Consider the following 19871-nt stretch of genomic DNA (forward strand, 5'->3'; position numbering starts at 1 on the left):
ACTCTAAAATCTAAATGACTCATATTAAGGTTGGGACCCCAACACTACTTATATCGACTCCCACAGTAACCAAAGCACACATCAAACTACTCAATATGGACATTCCTCTAAATAATCCAACCTCTAAGTAAACCATGAGAAATTAAAATTACATATTACATGAAAAATCCATAAATATTAAGAGCAAGAAGTGGGCATTCATCAAAATCCGTAAATACTCAAAAAACTCAAATACCCAAGCTTAAAAATCCATAATTACCTTTTCTCCCAAGCATTGCTTTTTTCTCCCCTCCCCATTAACTGAAAATTCACATTTTCCTCATTTTTTTTCTCTTCTTCTCTCTATCCACTGTTTTCATAGGTGTTGATTTCTTAGTTGATGGTTTTTACTCTTGGTTGTTTTCTTTTTCATCTTCTGTAGTGGATTCGCAAGTTCTATTATTTTAGGTTGTTGGAAGTTTGGTTCTACTAAGAGAAACCAAGAAAGAAGAACAAAAGAAAGAGAAAATAACAAATTGGGTTTTGCATTCGAATTGTGGGCTTTAGGCCCAAAGTCTAGGTATCCCTCCACGACCTCTTCAGACCACTTCTTATACACCTAAACGACCTCACTTGATCGTTTAGGAATACACCTGAACGACCCAGCCATGTCATTCCAATATATTTTCCCATACACATCTGGCCTTAACGACCAATGCAGATCGCTTGGGCATACAATAAACGATCCACTCATGCCGTCTAGACATTTGTAGACATTTTGAATTTTAATTATGAAATTAATTTTGAGTAAATTTTGAAATTAAGATAGCTGATAAGAGCCCAAAACTGTAGTTTTAACCCCTTAACAATCGTACTTTTAGGCCAATTACTACTACAGAATGACACATATACCACGGTCAATAAGAACATTTATACTACGGTTCTTCAAAAAACCGTGGGAAATACTTATATACCACGGTGGAAATTTCTTTGGTCATTGGTTTACTAGTATATGCCACAGTTACATGAAAACTGTGGGATAAGTTGGGCCATATACCATGGTTAGTTTTTTTTCCAGCATGAGAGTACTTCACATCCCCACTATCTTAAACATAAACAGTGGTATATAAATTTTCCACTTTCTACCGTGGTTTATGACTTCTTTATCTTTATCAGAGGCCATTAATACTGAGTAGTGGAAAATGCTCCCAGTGACCCACGTCAGCCCCCCTTTTTTCTCTGTGACTAACACATCAGATTTTTCATAAAAAAAAAGAATTCTACGCCTTTTTTTGCCGATTTTAATTGTTGATGACCCAAAATAGATAAAAACATCTTTCCACGCTCTTTTTTCAATTCTACAAAACACTCCCAACTCTCAAAAAAAAAAATCATCTCTTCAAACCCTCTCTCTTATTCTTCTCTTCTTCCAAAATTAAACTAAGAATGATATTAAAAAAAAAAATCAGAAACAATCCCATCAAGATTTAAGGTATGCCCCCATCTTCTTCTTCTTCTTAATCCTTAATAATATCTCTCTTTATGCTTTTATCGAAATAGTCATATTTAAAAAAAAAAGCCTGCGCGCGTCAGTTCAATCTTCTTCTACGCTAACTAAAGAAGCAGAACCACTTGACTACTAAACACAAAATCTCCTTCCTTAAACCCAAACCCAAACCCAAAAACTCTCTCTCAACTTTTACCGCACACACAAATTTCCATAACAAAAAACTTTCATGTAAATGCTTCAACACACATATTGATTTAGTTCTCACTGAAAGCTTTTTAGTTTGGTAAGTTCATATATATATATATATATATATATATATATATACCCAACCGACACGGATTTTATTTTTTTCTTGAATTTATATTGTTTTTTTTTTATTCATTTTGGGGTTTAGACTTTTTTATGAATGATTTTTATGTGTTAATGGACATTTTATTCATGTTTTGTTGAATTTGAGTGATTTTATTGTAGGAATGCAAGTGCTTTATTTATTAATTTAAGTTGAATTCTTTATTTATATATTTGTTGTTTTTATGTTGAATTGGTTTTTTTTGGTAATGCACTGAAGAATTATAGGGGTTGGGCGAAGATTGTTCAGTTGGGAAAATGTCTACCGAGAAAGCTAATGTTAGTATTTTTAAGGCTGGTAGTTCTAGAATTTTGGCTACTATTGTGGTTTAAGAAACTGGAAGTAGAAATAAGAGAAATTTTTTGTCTGATTTACCTCTAATTGATCCAAATGAGGCCCCGGGTTCTCCTCCACACTACGTGTGCGGATGAAATTTCCAAAAAGTACGGACAAGTCTCAAAGTGTGAGTCTTCTAGGGTGATAGCCTCTTCTGGAGTTAAAGATGTTGGTGAGCCTGGAGAATTAGATGTGGATCAATATAAGGTTGACGCCTTGAAGGAGCTAAGCCCTATGTCTTTAGTTTGTCATATCTATTCTTAACACAGTCTTGATCTAACTTCAAATTTGCATTTCGTAGTGCAGGTAGTCAGCATTTACTCTGATGGTGTGCCTCCTCTGTGTCGGTATTTAGCAAAGAAAGAACTACAGCCCATAAATTCACAGTCAGTTCAGAAAACCAGATATGCGTGGTTGATGGAAGCAAAGGTGATGGCAAAAAAAAAAGAAAATGAGTAAGAAAGCTCATTTTAGCAGTGGAATCAATTTGAACACCATACTGCACGAAGAAGAAGAGATAGATGAAAGGGTTGATGAGAATACACATAAGAAACGACAAAACAAGTTCAACTCCATCAATCCCACAAAACTTGGTCTTGATTCTCAACATCCTCTCCAAAATGCCATTGCTTCTATATCAAATTTGGTGAGTAGTCTTAATTTCTTGATTTGTTCAAACATAGCCTCCATTTATTGTTAGAATCATAAAACAGACTTCTAAAGTGTCCAACAAAGTGCGAGCAACTATGCGGAGTGGTGAGAATCTGATTGGAACATGAAGGTGGGAGCGAGGAGGTAGCCGGTATTCAGATCAAGGCTTCTCAGATGCCATTCTATCTGACCACCGGGAGGACGCAGCATCAAGTGGAGCTAGCACACCTAGAGGAGATGGTTCACCTTCTCCGTTTGTTGTATCTTCTCATGGTACCTCTGAGGAGAAATCCTCTTGGAATCCGTTTAGAGATTTAAATGACAGAGGCGAGGGAAAGACTGGAATCCACAAGATCATAACTTCAAAGGTAGAGGCATGAATAGGTAAAAAGGGTAAATTGTGGCCCTGGAAAGGCAATGAACAGGATGTGGCAGATGCAAAGAATGCCCATCGCGAGTGGCCCGCTTTGAATCATGATCAAGTAGATGATTTTAGTCATGAGACCAATTTTGAATCAAATGCAAAGACGGGAATGCCGGTGGGAGAATATAACCGTGTGGGAACAATGATGCCTCTGGATCCTGGTCTTCGTCATTTAATGTTAACAAAGACACAAGTAGTGTGAGCAGAGTGGGAGTACCAGTAGTTGTGTTGTTTTTAAAATGGATATGGAAAATGATTGCTTGGACTATGAAATTTTGTGGGAAGACTTGCTAATTGGAGAGCAAATAGGGCAAGGTAATAATCTTGCTAAACTTTTCTATGTGCCGCTCCAACATAGCCACTTAATTTTAAGTTCTTAACTTTCAGAGCTTCCATCTCGAAATAGTTTGGCTATGAATGGAGCGGTCCTAGAAACTTATACAGTAATTTGCAAGGCTTTATACCCTCGATGTGGGATTAATCTATATATCTCTACCACTAACATCTAATCTCATCTTTATCCAATTACGTTTGAAATAATATTGGCTGATTAAGCAAAAAAATCATCGTTTTGAAATAATTAAGCAGCACATGTATTTCTAATTAGAAATAAGCGTGATGTACATAAATCAGAATCCGGACGTGCACATGTACATCATTGTGTTGTTGTTTTTGTTTACTTCTCCCTTAGTAATATCATGCATTCAGTGCTTATTGCTTAAAATCACGAGTTTTATTTCACATTGTCTTCGTACTAAATATTCAGTTTATGTGGAGAGTGTTGTTGCTATATATTGTATCTCTAACATCTTTTCTGCTGGATATTTAGGTTGATCTAAGAGGCGGTTACTATGATGCTAGAGACAATGTTAAGTTCAACTTCCCCATGGCATTCACAACTACTATGTTGTCATGGAGTACATTGGAATATGGTGGGCGCATGGGGAGCCAGTTGTACTTACAGACTTGATTAACTACCAATTGTAGTTGTTTCTGCTGTTCAAGGAATCCAATCAAGATCTGATAAGATTACTCAAAGTAAGCTTTTGATGTGATTATATCTGTATGGGCACTGTTTGAAGCAATCAAGCCTAGCTTGCAGGTTCGATATGGCTACAGGTACAATCTCATAATCAGAAAGCCACTTCCAACACTTCCACCTTCTCATTCTCTCAAAAAGACAGCTTAAAACTAAGTATATAACACAGGGGTAGCAACTGATGATTAATTGATTTCAGTTTGACCCAAAAATAATGAATCTTTTGAATCAATACCACCCATATTTCTCAACTCCTTATTCTTCTCCACATTGCTCCTCTAAAAAATCACATTTGCTTATTTCCTGCTCCTACTCTAACAAAACTGCTCCTTCTTTTTCACCCTTCACAGAAAAACATTCATTTGAGAGATACCAAAGAGATATCTGGTTATATAACAACAACACTACTTCTAAGTGTTCACTTCAAAATGATGACGATTCTAACACCATTAGAGAAAATGGCATTGCTTTACAAGTACCTGAGCTGAAAAAGTTGCTTTCTGTGCTGAGAAGTAAGAGAGAGAGTGAACAAGGTGGGAAGAGAGGGAATGGACAGGTTGGGAATGTTTTTTTGGTTGGAACTGGACCTGGGGATCCAAAGTTATTGTCATTGAAAGCTATGAGAGTTATTGAAAGTGCTGATCTTTTGTTGTATGATAGATTCGTGTCTAATGAAGTTTTGAATTTGGTTAGAGGTGATGCAAGGCTTTTGTATGTTGGCAAGACTGCTGGATATCATAGCAGAACTCAGCAGGTTTGATACTAACCGATTCATTTTCTATAGTTTTGATTATTTGTGTGTTGATTATCTATATTAATTTGATTAATTGGTTTAATTTGTTCTTATGGAATAAAATTCCCAGGTTTTCTTCATCTCTTCAATTCCCTATAAAGTATATGTCAAATCCATGTGTCCCTTATTTTCTTCATTTCACTGTATGGTCATAGGTTTTTATATATTGTTACTGATACACTTTCTTTGATCACAGTTCCTGGCGAGGTTGAGAGATGGCTTCCCAAATTTCCGAATTGCTTTGAAGGTTAGCCTAAAACTATTGCTCCAAAGAATTAGAATTGTTACCGTCTTTGTTGAGTCTATGTCTCACAATTAATTTGCTTAAGCACCCACAAGTTAGTGTCTGGCTCCACAAGTTAGTGCGTTGGATATACACCCAAAATGATATTTAACTGCTATTAATAACTGTCATAACTGGATGATCTAGATTTATGGTTGCTTTCTACGCCACATACAGTTACAAGTTTCAAAGTGACTGGTACACCGTTGGGAGAACCCAATAGCCCCGATTTCGGAGTAAATGGCTATTTCTAAATAAAAGTATAATACATATAGGTATTATTAAATGCAGTCACTGATAATGATAAACAAACCGTTGCATGGTCTCTTACGAGTTACGATTTGTGATATTTGTTTGAGATGAAAATATGATTGGACCATTGAATGTTCCTCTAGAGAACTTCTTTCACTTGGGATTTCGAAGCCCAAATTATTTTAGATTGTTTTTCTCTTTAATGGGTACAACACACAAGGTGTTTGCAGTTAGCTAGCTAAAAAATAGTAATGAAAAAGTTGTAGACAATTGTGAGGAGTGTCTAATAAGTTTCATGGTTCCGCTTACATAAACCAATGCCATGTTGCTCATATGCATGATTGTACATATTTGTTGATGTTTGGTGAACCTGCATACTAGAGTATGTAATGGAAATGCATGTTTGTGGTTATATCCTTTTAAGTTATTAGTATTGTTTTATTGAATAGTGGTTAAATTTTTGTTGAAGAATCGGAGGATAAAATTTGAGGATGTATATGCTCTTCAACTGTAGATGATTGATATTTTTTTTTCCTGGTTTTCCATTCATATTAATTTGGTTTTGAAGATACTACGAACCACCTTATTCCTTTTTGTTTCATAATGTGTCAAGTTGATGATTATCATTGATCATCCTTACCATAAAAAAATGTTAATTTATGGATGGAGTAAATCGTCTGATGAGGGACCTACTTGTTTACCCCTATTACCTGGTGGTGTTTTGCTTTAATCTTTCTAGTTTCTTCGATTCTCTTTCAATGCATCTATTCTCAAACCTCTTGGCAGCCATGTGTGAGGTGAAAACCTGTATGTACAAACTATGTGGGAGTGAATCATGTTTCGCTTAATAGAACGTAGCTTAGTTTCTATTTGTTGTCTCTAAACCTTGTGAATTAAATGTTTTGCATTTTTATCTTATTGTGAAGTGCGGTCCTCATATTGCAAAGGGTTGATGGGAAACGAGTTCCGCTGAAGTGGGACAAGATCAAGGTAAACAAATCCTACACATTATTGTCTTTTTCTTTGAAAAGTATATGTTTACATATGTTGTGAGTCTATATGTTAGGGCCCATATCAACCAGGTGGCACAGAGTGTGGGTATTATACAATGAAGTTTATGAGGGAAATAGTAGAAGCTTGTTCAACTGGATCATTTGAAAATAAGGTATTCGAAAGTTTTGACAAACACTCTATTTGGCTCAACGACTTCGCCTTATTCTTATATAGTAACTCCACATGTTGTGCTTTGACTCATCCAGATAACAAATTTAGAACTAAATGAGACATACATGCAAGATGAACTTGACGGTGTTCGACTCGATATTATTCAGTTCATCCAGGAAAATGGGGTGTTTCGAGCCGGGGTTTAATGAGGATGAGTTTTAGCTATGTTAGGACCCCTCTAGTTTAATTTATGAGTCTTACCTTTTAATTTATGAAAAGGAATTTGAAGTTTGTTTTCTTAGTGCACTCAAAAAAATTAATGGAGTTTTTTTTATTATTATTATTATATTTTTTGCAATGTTTGATAGTTTATTGTACATTTTGGAATTTGTTGGGAAGATGGAAATGTTGTATGTAGGCAGGCTGTGTAAATTTTGTTATGCAGGTTCGGTTTTTAAGTGGAAGACTGTTACTAGCATTATTATTAAATATATATATATATATATATATATATATATATATATATATATATATATATATATATATATATAACCACGGTTTGGCATAAACCGTAGTGTTTAGTATAACTATATACCACGGTATTATAACATATACACTAATATAAACCACGGTTTCAATAGCTTATATGCCACGGTTATGTTGACAACCGTGGTATATAATGGGCATTACAAACCACGGTTCTTTGAAAAACCGTGGTATCCGTTAAACATATATACCACAGTTTTGTTATTATTATATACCACACCACCTATTGTCACGGTTGTATAATAGTGGTAAATATATTTATACCACACTTAAAAACAGTGGTATAAGTGTCATTCTGTAGAATAATAAGTAAGAGTTAATACTGATTACGTGTTTTTATGCATTTTAGGCTTCAAAGTCCATTATGTGTAGAAATGTGTCACTTTAGCGAGATAAAGGAGCAAAGGTCGGTTGCTAAGGAGTTCTGTGAATAAAGGTCAAGATTCAAGGAGACAAAGCCTTTGTAAAGCCCGGTCAAAAGCTGAAACGTCAACACAGGCAGAAACAGTGCACAAGTCAGCAGAATTTCCGAATACCATATCTTTGGACTTAGACCTCGGAATTAGGCTTACCTCATGTCAAAATGTCCGGCTCGGAAAGAGCTTTCCAATGGTCCAAGCCTTGACCCAATCAGAGGAGCAAAAGTGGACAAAAAGTCTGTTGAAGAAAAATCCAGCTGAAGAGCCCTTTCCGAACTGAAAGAATTGGGTTTTGGGCCCGATTTTCCGGCCCAAAACATGGCTCCAAACCCATGCACGATTTTTGGATCTGAAAGTATAAAAACAAAAGCTTGACTCTTTGTAAAGATATAGATAGTTAGGTTAGAAAATAAAAGTAGCTTAGAATAGAAAGTAGCCATTAGAATAGCTTCTAGATCTAGTTTTAATTGTTTTTAATTAAGTTTAGTTTCATTTTCATTTCTTGTTTTAGATTAAACCTTTAAAATATTGTTATTCATTTGATTAGATTAATAAAATAGTTTATTATTATTCAATTCGTTTTCTGTCATTACATTTATAGATCTAGTTTAAATTCTTGTTGATTTCATTTCTTAATTATTAATTAGATTTTAATTATTGTTTAATTTAGATTAGTAAATTTCAATTCTTTATAGTATGTTTAGTTTTAATTTAATCGGAAATGATTGCGTAATGATTCTCGGCTAAACCTCCATTAGAGGGGGTTGAGAAGCCTTGATGAAAGCTTGATTTATGTTAGCGTAGGATAGTCGTAATTTCTATTCCACTCTAGAAATGATTAGTTCACCATGAGAATGGGTTTAATCATTCACATACTAGTTATGAATTGGTAGAAATGCCATGTGTAATTAGGGATTAGGAAGAACCAATTGTTCTGTCGTAGCAGTTCAATTCGGATTACGACGATTCATCGTTAATAAGTTAAGTTGAATTAAGGTAGAATCAATCCCCCCCTAATTCCTTATCATAGAATCGACGTAGTATTTCCATAGCTGTTTATTTAGTTGATTAGTTACATCTTGTGGGTAGTTGCATCATAGTCTAGTTTAGAATTCGTAAATCTCTCACTAGACTTTAGTTAAGATTATTTATACGTAGAGAACATTACCATGCAGAATAACTAGGAGTGGAACGAATCATCTACTCCACTATATCTCAATAGGATTGAGAGTAGAAATCTTTGATAAATTAGGCACGTAAACTATCGTTTAGTTTTACTTACGTTTAGAGTTTCATCGCTTTATTCATTAGTAAAACTATTCTTTTTACGTTTATCAAATGGCGCCGCTGCCATCCTAGTTTCACTTTCGCATTGTTTTCGTAGTATAAGTACTCTTCTTAAAGTCTCATTTCACCCACCCACCCTTGTTTGATTCTAACTGTGGTTGTCTTTTTCAGCATTAAACTTCCTCGCAAAAATTGCATGGAGCGCACCTGCGCCCCAAAGGAGCGCGACCTGCGCTAAAGTACTGGAAGTTAAGCGCTACCCGCGCCCAAAATGAGCGCGACCCGTGCTCAAACACTGTAACTTGAACTTACATGGAGCACACCTGCGCCCTCAGCTGATTTTTGCCAGATTTCCACAGGTTTGTTTCGAACTTCGATTTTGCAAGTTTTTTAGTGTTCTAACTTGTTATATACACTGAACACGCGTAAGCAAGACGTTATTCATAAGCGAAGCAAGGACGCAATCAGGTATTCCTTTCTTCCACACCTCGCATCTTTTGTTAGAGGTTTATACTAGAATATCAGGATTGTTTGGAGGTTGTCGTGTTTAGTTAAGTTTGGTCTTAACCTTGTATGAGATTAAGGTCTGGTCGAACAAAAACACCTAACGTAATTACACGGCAACATCAACAAGCACGCCTATCTAGTATACCACTTATTGCACCTCTAGCTACTATTCCACATCTTGTACTCGACCAATGCCCGGCGAAGGAGAGAGACTCCTCTCTCGGACTTTTATAAAGCCTTGAGCGATAGCCCCAAATCTTGCATCGTTCTTTGTAGACCCAATGGGGATTTCGAATCCCCAAATATTTTAATTTGTTACCCGTTTTTCCATGGTTTAGACCATGAAAAAACCTTATCGACATCGTAAAAGATTGAACAAGTTCTTACAACATTCCACCAACCTACGGTGAGTGCTTTGAACAAATTAAACTCGGGTATTTCCCTTCACTTTAGCCGATAAGGCGTCTTGGTTAGCGCCCAAAGCGCCTAATTCTGTGGACTCGTGGGCTAAACTTGTTCAAATTTGTTTATGGAACATTTTTACCCACCCCTAAAAGACGGATGAGATGCTTTCCAAGATTCATTTCTTTCAACAAAATCCTCATGAATCATTTTAGAGGCTTGGAATCGTTTCACCGATCTCCTTATAGAGTGTCCACATCATAACCTAGCGAAAGACACATTAGTTCGTGCCTTTTTCAAAGGACTTCTACACTACCATAAAGAAGTCTTTGACATAATGAATGGGGGTAGTTTCCTAAGTAAAGGAGCCTCGGAGGCTTATAAATTTTTAGAGGATCAAACTAAGTGAAATAACAACTGGGGGGGGTAGTGACGATATCCACCGCTCCGCTAGTTCTTCTAATACAGTTAAGGCCGCCGGTATGTTTGAGATGAAACACGATCCCGAGCTTAAAACTCTAATCGAATCACTCACTAAAAAAGTAGAGGCCATTTCTATACAACAAAAGCCTATCCCCATCATGAATTTAAATTCCAATCCATGTAGTTTCTGGTTGAGTCCTGAGCATCCCGACTCCCACTGTCCTATAGCCTATGAACATGCTTGTTCCATTAATAGTGAACCTAACGCCCCTTGGAGACAAAATCCCAACTTCGGTTGGAGAAATAACCAACAAGTCACACCTCCAGGGTACAATAATAAATATGTTAGGCCAATGCCCAGTTATAACCAAGCTCCACCACGACAAGGACTGGGTCAGGGTAATTATAATAATTATAACAATCAAGCGCAACCTCGATAAGGTCAAGCACAAGGTCAAGGTAGTTATAATAATTATAATCCTAATAGAGGTATCGTTCTGGTAAATAATAACTATCACAATCCGCCCATAAATAATCAACGCGACATAGTTCCAGTCACACCACCCGTTACCACTACACCCACCCAACCGGATCGTCTTGACACCTTCATATAGGTGAGCCAACAACTCTTACAAACCATGGCTCAATCTAACCAACAGCTTCTACAATCCGTTAATAATTTAAGCCAACAGTTAGCCCAAGATAAAGCCGAACCTAAAGGTGTGTTTCCAGGTCACGCGATACCTAATCCTAAAACAACAAACACGGCCTTTGAGGTAATCGGTAATACTAGTAATGAAAATGAAAATGTAGGTGAGCTAAATGCCATCACCACTCTCCGTTCTGGCAAAGTGGTTGATAACAAAGTAACTATGCCTATAGTTACCCCATCAGTAGCCCCTACACATGCTACTTTACTAGATACCGAAATAGAAACTGAAGAGCCTACCACCGTAGAGGTACCGCCACAACACAACCTAAGAAACGAAAGCCAAGGTTAAACATCCAGGTGATACATATGCTAAATATAGAGAGAAACCACCGTTTCCACAAAAATTAGCCATGTTAACTAGGGATACAAATTATGAGGAGATTAGGGACGTTTTCAAGAATCTAACTATAAACCTTCCCTTCCTCAAAGCTATTAAAAAGCTACCACACCATGCTAAGTTTCTTAAGGAGTTGTGTACGACTAGGTGTAAGACCAATATACCAAAAGACGCCTTTTTAACAGAACAATTCCCAACTCTATCTGAACATAACGAAATTGTTAAGTACAAGGACCCTGGTCGTCCTACTGTACAATGCACCTTAGGAGATTCCTATACGATGACCGCGTTATTAGACCTGGGGGCTAGTGTTAACTTACTCCCGTTTTATTTGTATAAACAAATAGGTCTAGAGGATATGCAACCCACTAAAATGACGTTGCAATTAGCTGATCGGTCTATTAAGTATCTTAAGGGTGTGGTTGAAAACGTGCTGGTAAAGGTTCAGGATTTCTACTATCCGGCTGATTTCGTCATCCTCGATACAAAAGTCGCTAACGACTCTATCCCGATCATCGTAGGGCGTCCTTTCCTGGCAACTGCCAATGCGCTTATAAATTGCCACGATGGTTCGATGTCCATGTCTTTTGGCCATCTTTCTGTTGAAGTAAATGTTTTTAAAACAAAGACACAGTTACCCGATTCGTCTATGGATGGAAAGGTTAGCATGATCGAGAACTTCGCTCGAGATTATTTCAACAACACGTTCCCTGATAATCAGATGCCCAAATTTCTTTCCTTTGAAGGTTCAGACTCCAACGTTTTCATCCCTACACTAGTCGATACACATATTATGGATGAGGACAAGATAGATGACTTTCTCAAAGATATAGAGGAATACCATAGTACTATGGATATGACCAAGCTAGATGAGGAATTCGATGAGTTTCTTAGAGCAGGTGATGAGTCACCCTATCAAGAACTATTTTGCACAACATCCGCCTCGACTCCCCTCCTTCCACCCTTTCAAAGGAATCTCGAGTTTGCACTCGATCCTTTTGTTTCTCCTATGCTTCATAATTTTTTAAATCCTCCTAGCAAACAAATACTTCAGAAGGACAAACCATTTGACACCTTCATTTTCAGAATTGAGACAGTCCCTACCTACACCATGAATGAGTTTTGTGCTAAACCCACATCCTCAGTTTTTCCATGCTTTCCTTCTACAACTTATCCATATCCACCATATCTTCCACAACCATTCACTTTTTCACACTTATTCACTAGGACACCCTCTTGTTCAAAGATGAAAAAGAAGGTGCATGCTAGGTTACGATATATGTCTATCCGACTTCGTTTTCATTTCACTAGGTTGCGTCATAGGAAATCTTGGTGCTTGATTGTGTTTGGGTATGTTGTTTGTGATATTTATTTATGGAATGATCCACAACTATTTTAGTTGTTGATATATGATAAACTACATGTTCATACATATGTTTAGATAAAGTCTCGAGTATCGACTATAAGCGACTTCGGTTTTGTGTTTGGTGCATTTCCTTTCATTTCCAGATATTGGTGAGTGCACCATTAAGGTAACCGGGCCCTCCCGATGGAGTGTGTGGCTGCAAGTACCGGATCCTAAGTCCACGTTTAACATAATTCATGTTTTCCACTCTTGCATGTTTTCTCGGATTTTTGAGTCATGTTTCTCTATGGGGTGAACTATGTCCTTATTGCTTATTGTTTTTCCTTATAAAAGTAAAAAAATATTAAATAATAAACATAGTAATCTAGGAAGTCTCGGGAATCTGACTTTAAAAGAACCACTTTTATAAAAAAAACAAATTTTCTAAACTCTGTTGTAAAAAATTTGTTTGGGGGTGGGGTGTTCATGTTTCTGTCCTAGAATATTTTATGTCCCATTAGAGTTGCTTAGGCCGTTTAATTGTATTCTGATTTGGGTTGACATAATCTATGAATTTAGAGTTCATTCATTCGCATAACTTACGTCATGCACGCACTTCGAGGTGTTTTCCACTATCTTATATGTAATCCACGGTCAGAATAGAGTGTTTTATGGATCATTAGATTGAAAATTCTCTCCTGATCATTTCCATATCTCATTCGCAAAAATGTTAGTGTTAGTTTGAAGTCGCTTAAAATCGACAAAAATTGAAAAATTCGAATTGGGCTTTTTCCTAACTTCAAGACCAGAGACTGCTGCACCCCTATGTTACCACCAACAGTCGTGCATTTTCATCTTCCAAACCGCCATTGACAAACTTCCAAGCTTCAAACCCTAACAAACAATAAAATTAAAAAGAAACCTAACTGCACCCACGCCAAACATCCAAATCAATTTCAAATCTTCTCAAAAACCTTTCCACTACCACCTCCATCAATTTACAAAACCAAAAACCACCGAAAAATCCAAATCTTGGAGCTGCCGCGCCACCACACCACCACCACCATCGTTTTTTTAGTGAGGTTGTCCCTTATTGCTTCCCCCTACCTTATTCAAACCCCCTAACTTTATCAAAACTTCCATTGGCTCAACAACGCCGGATTTTGCCAGAGCAAGCATTTACTGGCGACCACTTCGCGTCATTTTACGGTGACGAAATGATTAGTAGAGATTGGAATAGCTTGTGGTACTTGACCGACGCCTTTTACCACGAAGAGTTAGCCCGACGGTTTTACAACACGAGGGAGTTGGAGGGGAATCGAATTTTTGTTATGGTGGCAAAGAGGAGGAAGGAAGTAACTACTGGGTTGTTGGCTGAGATTCTAGGCATTCCGCCTAGAATCCATCTTGATCCCATGTTACAGGAGTCCCAATATACTGGGGTCGAGCCGTTGATGAACGTGACTGTTACCGAAGGGAACTATAATGTGAGCTCGCATTGTGTTCGTTCCGGGCATCTCGAACCAACCGGTAGGCTGGCCGCAATTTCGATGGATTGGTAGGAATGTCATAGGGAAGGAGAAGGTCAGCGATATCGGTCTGAACTGCCTTCACATTCTATGGATACTCTAGGAGCAGAAGTATGAGTTCTGTATCTTGGAGTTTTTGCTTAACATGATTAGGGGAGTAGGAAAGTCTATTGCACCTCTCCCTGTTTTGATAACCAAGATCATGCTGAAGTTGAGAGCGACTCCGACGTATGATAGGATTTGCCTCACCCTACACCGAAATCCTCGGATTTATAAGGAGTGTATCCAACAAGTTTTGAGGTTGCCTGAGGATAGGGTAGTCGACGAGGAGGACGTCGAAAATGAGAATGACTCGGAGGACGAGGAGGACTTGACATGTTTTGATGCTGATGCCTTGGAGAGGTGTTGGTCAGATGCAGAACGCATGGCTGTGATTCATCGTGGCATGAGTTCACTCAATACCATCTGCGAAGACCACCGGACTCGACAGGCTACTATCCACCATAACTTCGAGATTTGTACCCAGCGAGAGGATGAGCGGTGGGAACAGATGAGGGCTAAGCTAGAAGCTCAGCGCCAGTTCTGAGCCGATATGCTTGCACGCTTTCCACCTCACGGGGATTCTCCTTCTGAGGATACATCATCGAGGCACGAGTGTCGTCGCCGAAAGACGAATGGTGTTGGCCCATCGGGAGCTTAGGAGCCATCTCCTGAGCGTGTGCCCTCCGCTACCAGTACCGACGTGTTTAGGGATAGTATAGCTTGATGATTTTTATTTGTAGTTTTATTATTGTTAGTTATTTTAATGTAAGTTTTAATTCGGTAATTTGAATTTTGTAGTGAAATGTACTTTGAATGAAAAATTTAATATAATGCGGTTATTTTCATTGTGCGTGGTTGTTTAATATTGATCCCACCTTCCCAAATTGTTTGCGGGTGGTATTATCTATTCCAGCATGATTTTTATATGACCCTCGTTTTTAGAAGTTATTTCGGAGTTAGGGTGAGAATATTGCCGATCAGGGCATATCTATGAATAAATATTAGTTAGGATGAAATCTCGATAAGTTAAGTAGTTTTATCCTAAATTCAACCTAAAAGATACTAGGGTTGTTTTAGAATCAAGAATATGAGTTGTTTCCGTTTTGGGTTTGAAAATTTTAGTATTTCCGGAAATTGCCGTAAAAACTTTTTGGCAACTTCTCGATTCGTTTTAGCAACTTAAAACCTATAAAAACTTCATTCATTATACACTCACAACCCACACTACACCTAACTTCCATCTCTCACCTTTCACTCCCACATTTCCCGTTGTTCTTCACCATTTTCACAAATCAGCACCTCGGAGCGCACCTGCGCCCCAGTGGAGCGCACTTGTGCCCTAAACCATTTTCAGAAATTTTACATTGAGCGCACCTGCGCCCAAAACACTGCTAAATCCAAAAGCACCCAAGCGCACCTGCGCCCTGACCTCCATAGACCATAAATTTCCAGTCTTCTGCGGGTTGTTCCCGGATCAGTTGCAACTATTCCAGAGGGTCGTTTTGAGATGACATCTCCTACAATAATACCGGAACAGTCTTTCGAAGATTTGTTCCAAAGCACTACTTATGGTGCTTGGTTTCGCGAGGTGATCACATACGTAGGGTGGGAACCGCTTATGGTAAGACCTAATGAACTTTATTCTCCAGCACTTGCATCTTATTTTTAAGATAACTGTATTTTCTTTGAGAGACCGGATGGAGAACAAGTGTTCTCCATCAACATTAATGATGAACCAATGGAAATTACCAGGTTCTTGCTAGCATTTGTTCTTGGACTTGCTATGCCTACTGAAATACAAGACCCATGGTGCTATTGGGTAGATAATATGCATGTCTACACTTATGAGTTTTTGCATGAGTCGTATGGGGCAAGCATTTTCCGTATCGAGGACCAAGGGGAATATAACGTCGCCTTTGGTAGCCTGTCCATGAACATAGGAACTGTTATGTTTTGGATCATGCTAAACATTTTAGGGGAATGGCGTTTTTCTTCTGTGAATGATGCCACTTGTAGCATCTTCCTTGCTTTAGCCCAGGGACGTATGTGCCATGACCTTCCCAGAACCTTGATGTCTAGTTTAGCACGAGCCCATAGCATGAGGCATAAGTACCTCCTTATGCCTGTTCTAATTTCCCGTATTATGCTATGTTTCTTTCCTGTTTTTTGTACACGTTTCACGAACTGGGTTGGGGTCGACATTGTGAGACCCACCAATTCTATTATTCGATCTTTCCGTGCAATGACTTGGCAAGGGTGGAGGATACAACCTCATCAGGATATAGATATGTATAATATGCATTTGTTTTCTAGTTAAAATTTCAAAAATTGAAAAATATAAATAAATAAGTTCATGCTATACACTTAGGAATATTGGTATTGTTTTCCTTCTCTATGCTCTTAATAATCTAGAAGTCTCACGTAGCTTTTGCATTAGAATAATTTTTAGAAACTTAGGTTAATATGTAGGTAATAATCTTTGCATCTATCTATAAATATACTACATGAGTATCTATGATTGTTAGCGATAAGTTTAGAAATCTAGGCTAGAGTACTTATTCTACAAATCCTATGAGAATATAGCCTAAAGCCTTATATGAGCGAAACATTTGAGAAATGACACAAGGGAGAAGTAAAATCCGGATAGAGAAATCACACGTCCACTTGCTTGATCACTATGCCATATCCTAAGCGAGAATTTAGGCCCTCTTTGGATCGATATAGCCAGAAATTCAAACCTATAAATTATTTTCTGCTAGTCGCCCCTCTGAGCCTTTCTTTAGCCTTCCATAAACCACAATTCCTTTACCCTGTTACAAAAACAAAATAAAATAATAAAAAAAAAATCAACCTACCCAATTTAGAATAAGTCTGAGAATAGAATGAGGAAGAAAGAAGAAGAGAAAAACCTGTGTAAACAAATATTAGTTAATTGCTTCAGAAAATAAAGAAAAAAAGTTTCCATCCAAAGAAAAGAAAAATAGAAATAGAAATAAAATAAAAACTCCAAAAAAAAAAGAAAAAAAGAATAAAAAAGCCAAAGAAAAAGAAAAAAAAAAAATATGGCTAAGGATGGAAACAAAGTGTAGAAGCAAAAGTAAATAACAAGGTTTTCTCTAGTTACATAATATGAAGACTCTATTATCTCTCAGACTTGTCCTTTTTGAATATCCATTTCCTTCCTTCTTAAACCATCTCCTAATCCCATAACACCTAATAAAGACATCTAGCTCAATTAGGAATATGTTAGTGTGATAGTAAGTGGCATATGTGTTTGATCGACTCCGACTTCCTTGTGTGTCATTCATTGAGATTGTTAGGTAAAGTGTACCCACTACATAATCGAGAGTAAATAAACTTGAGCGGGAAAAATCGAGTGTTTGTATCTTGACTTATATGTGAGAACCTACTTAAGGTCGCTATTCCGAGTTTTCATAAACAAACCTGTTACTGCATTTCATAGTATTACTCATTGTATATATGTTTATTGTAGATGATTGATTATTATGCATATATTAGCTTAGGTTTTTGACTTGGTTATTCTTATTCATTTGCTAGTGAGATGTATAGTTTATTTAGAACATGAATAAGGAAACAATAGTTTTATTTCTTAGTCGTTGTAGTATAGATGAAGTTTGTGAGTACCTTCACTGCAAAACTCCCATGAGGCTATAACTCGTCCACTAGGGAATTCCTAGTGGTTTAAGGCCTTGTTGCATATGGTCAATGCAATCGCACTCAGCTAAACGAGAGTAGTTAGAACTCCATTTTTTGTCACTTATTCTAATTTCTCATATTTGCTTGAGGACAAGCAAAATGCTGTTTGGGAGTGGTTTGATAAGAGCCCAAAACTGTAGTTTTAACCCCTTAACAATCGTACTTTTAGACCAATTATGTGAATAATAAGTAATAGTTAATACCGATTCACGTGTTTTATGCATTCAGGGCTTCAAAGTCCATTATAAATGAGAAATGTGCCACTTTAGAGAGATAAAGGAGCAAAGGTCGGTTGCTAAGGAGTTCTGTGAATAAAGGTCAAGATTCAAGGAAACAAAGCCTTTGTAAAGCCCGGTTAAAAGCTGAAAAGTCAACACGGGCAGAAACAGTGCACAAGTCAGCAGAATTTCCGAAGACCATATCATTGGACTCAGACCTCGGAATTGGGCCTACCTTATGTCAAAACGACCGGCTCGGAAAGAGCTTTTCAATGGTCCAAGCCTTGACCCAATCATAGGAGCAAAAGTGGATGAAAAGTCTATTGAAGCCAAATCCAGCTAAATAGCCTTTTCCGGACTGAAAGAATTGGGTTTTGGGCCCGATTTTCCGGCCCAAAACATGGCTCCAAGCCTATGCACGATTTTTGAATCTGAAAGTATAAAAACAAAAGCTTGACTCTTTGTAAAGATATAGATAGTTAGGTTAGAAAATAAAAGTAGCTTAAAATAGAAAGTAGCCATTAGAATAGCTTCTAGATTTAGTTTTAATTGTTTTTAATTAAGTTTAGTTTTATTTTCATTCCTTATTTTAGATTAAACCTTTAAAATATTGTTATTCATTTGATTAGATTAATAAAATAGTTTATTATTATTCAATTCGTTTTCTGTCATTACATTTATAGATCTAGTTTAAATTCTTGTTGATATTATTTCTTAATTATTAATTAGATTTTAATTATTCTTTAATTTAGATTAGTAAATTTCAATTCTTTATAGTATGTTTAGTTTTAATTTAATCTGAAATGATTGCGTAATGATTCTCGGCTAAACCTCCATTAGAGGGGGTTGAGAAGCCTTGATGAAAGCTTGATTTGTGTTAGCGTAGGATAGTCGTAATTTCTATTCCACTCTAGAAACGATTAGTTCACCATGAGAATAGGTTTAATCGTTCACATGCTAGTTATGAATTGGTAGAAATGCCATGTGTAATTAGGGATTAGGAAGAACCAATTGTTCTGCGTAGTAGTTCAATTCGGATTACGACGATTCGTCGTTAGTAAGTTAAGTTGAGTTAAGGTGGAATCAATCCCCCCCTAATTCCTTATCATAGAATCGACGTAGTATTTCCATAGCTGTTTATTTAGTTGATTAGTTGCATCTTGTGGGTAGTTGCATCGTAGTCTAGTTTATAATTCGTAAATCTCTCACTAGACTTTAGTTAAGATTATTTATACGTAGAGAACATTACCATGCGGAACAACTAGGAGTGGAACGAATCATCTACTCCACTATATCTCAATAGGATTGAGAGTAGAAATCTTTGATAAATTAGGCACGTAAACTATCATTTAGTTTTACTTACGTTTAGAGTTTCATCGCTTTATTCATTAGTAAAACTATTCTTTTTACATTTATCAATAGCTAGATAGAACAATTTACATGAGACTTTGGTACAAAATTTGTTAGCCCTAACCCTAAACGATTTGTTGATTCACATTTGTGAAAGTGATTAAAACTTAATAAAATTTACAATACCCCATACTTAATTGAATAATAATTGATAGAAACAAATGATTAACCGACCATTTACTCGAATATGTCTACAG

General features: G+C 37.0%; 1 protein-coding gene across 3 annotated transcripts; it reads left to right on the forward strand.

Moving 5' to 3' along the window:
• The first annotated feature begins 1362 nt into the window (after positions 1-1362).
• LOC147497682 (S-adenosyl-L-methionine-dependent uroporphyrinogen III methyltransferase, chloroplastic-like) lies at positions 1363-6971 on the forward strand. Of its 3 annotated transcripts, XR_015195212.1 has the most exons (7): positions 1364-2381; positions 2481-2820; positions 2888-5042; positions 5278-5328; positions 6543-6606; positions 6683-6781; positions 6876-6971. XR_015195212.1 is itself a non-coding variant. In XM_086560043.1 (5 exons), the coding sequence occupies exons 3-5, from the start codon at positions 4359-4361 to the stop codon at positions 5398-5400; spliced, it is 537 nt and encodes a 178-aa protein (XP_086416169.1). In that variant the 5' UTR covers positions 1364-2381; positions 2481-2820; positions 2888-4358; the 3' UTR covers positions 5401-5813. The 3 variants fall into 3 exon arrangements, 1 of the variants encoding a protein (XP_086416169.1); XR_015195214.1 differs by having other exon boundaries at positions 1363-2381; positions 6543-6781; XM_086560043.1 differs by lacking the exons at positions 6543-6606; positions 6683-6781; positions 6876-6971 and having other exon boundaries at positions 2888-4368; positions 4639-5042; positions 5278-5813.
• The last annotated feature ends 12900 nt before the right edge of the window (positions 6972-19871 follow it).

Source organism: Coptis chinensis, chromosome 5 (assembly GCF_015680905.1).
Source record: "Coptis chinensis isolate HL-2020 chromosome 5, ASM1568090v1, whole genome shotgun sequence".
NCBI classification, from domain to species: Eukaryota; Viridiplantae; Streptophyta; class Magnoliopsida; order Ranunculales; family Ranunculaceae; genus Coptis; species Coptis chinensis.

What these genes read in the sequence shown, in the direction of transcription:
- LOC147497682 (XM_086560043.1), top strand. An exon ending in ATCATAGCAGAACTCAGCAG is followed by an intron (nt 5,043 to 5,277) that starts GTTTGATACTAA and finishes CTTTGATCACAG; the next exon opens with TTCCTGGCGAGGTTGAGAGA.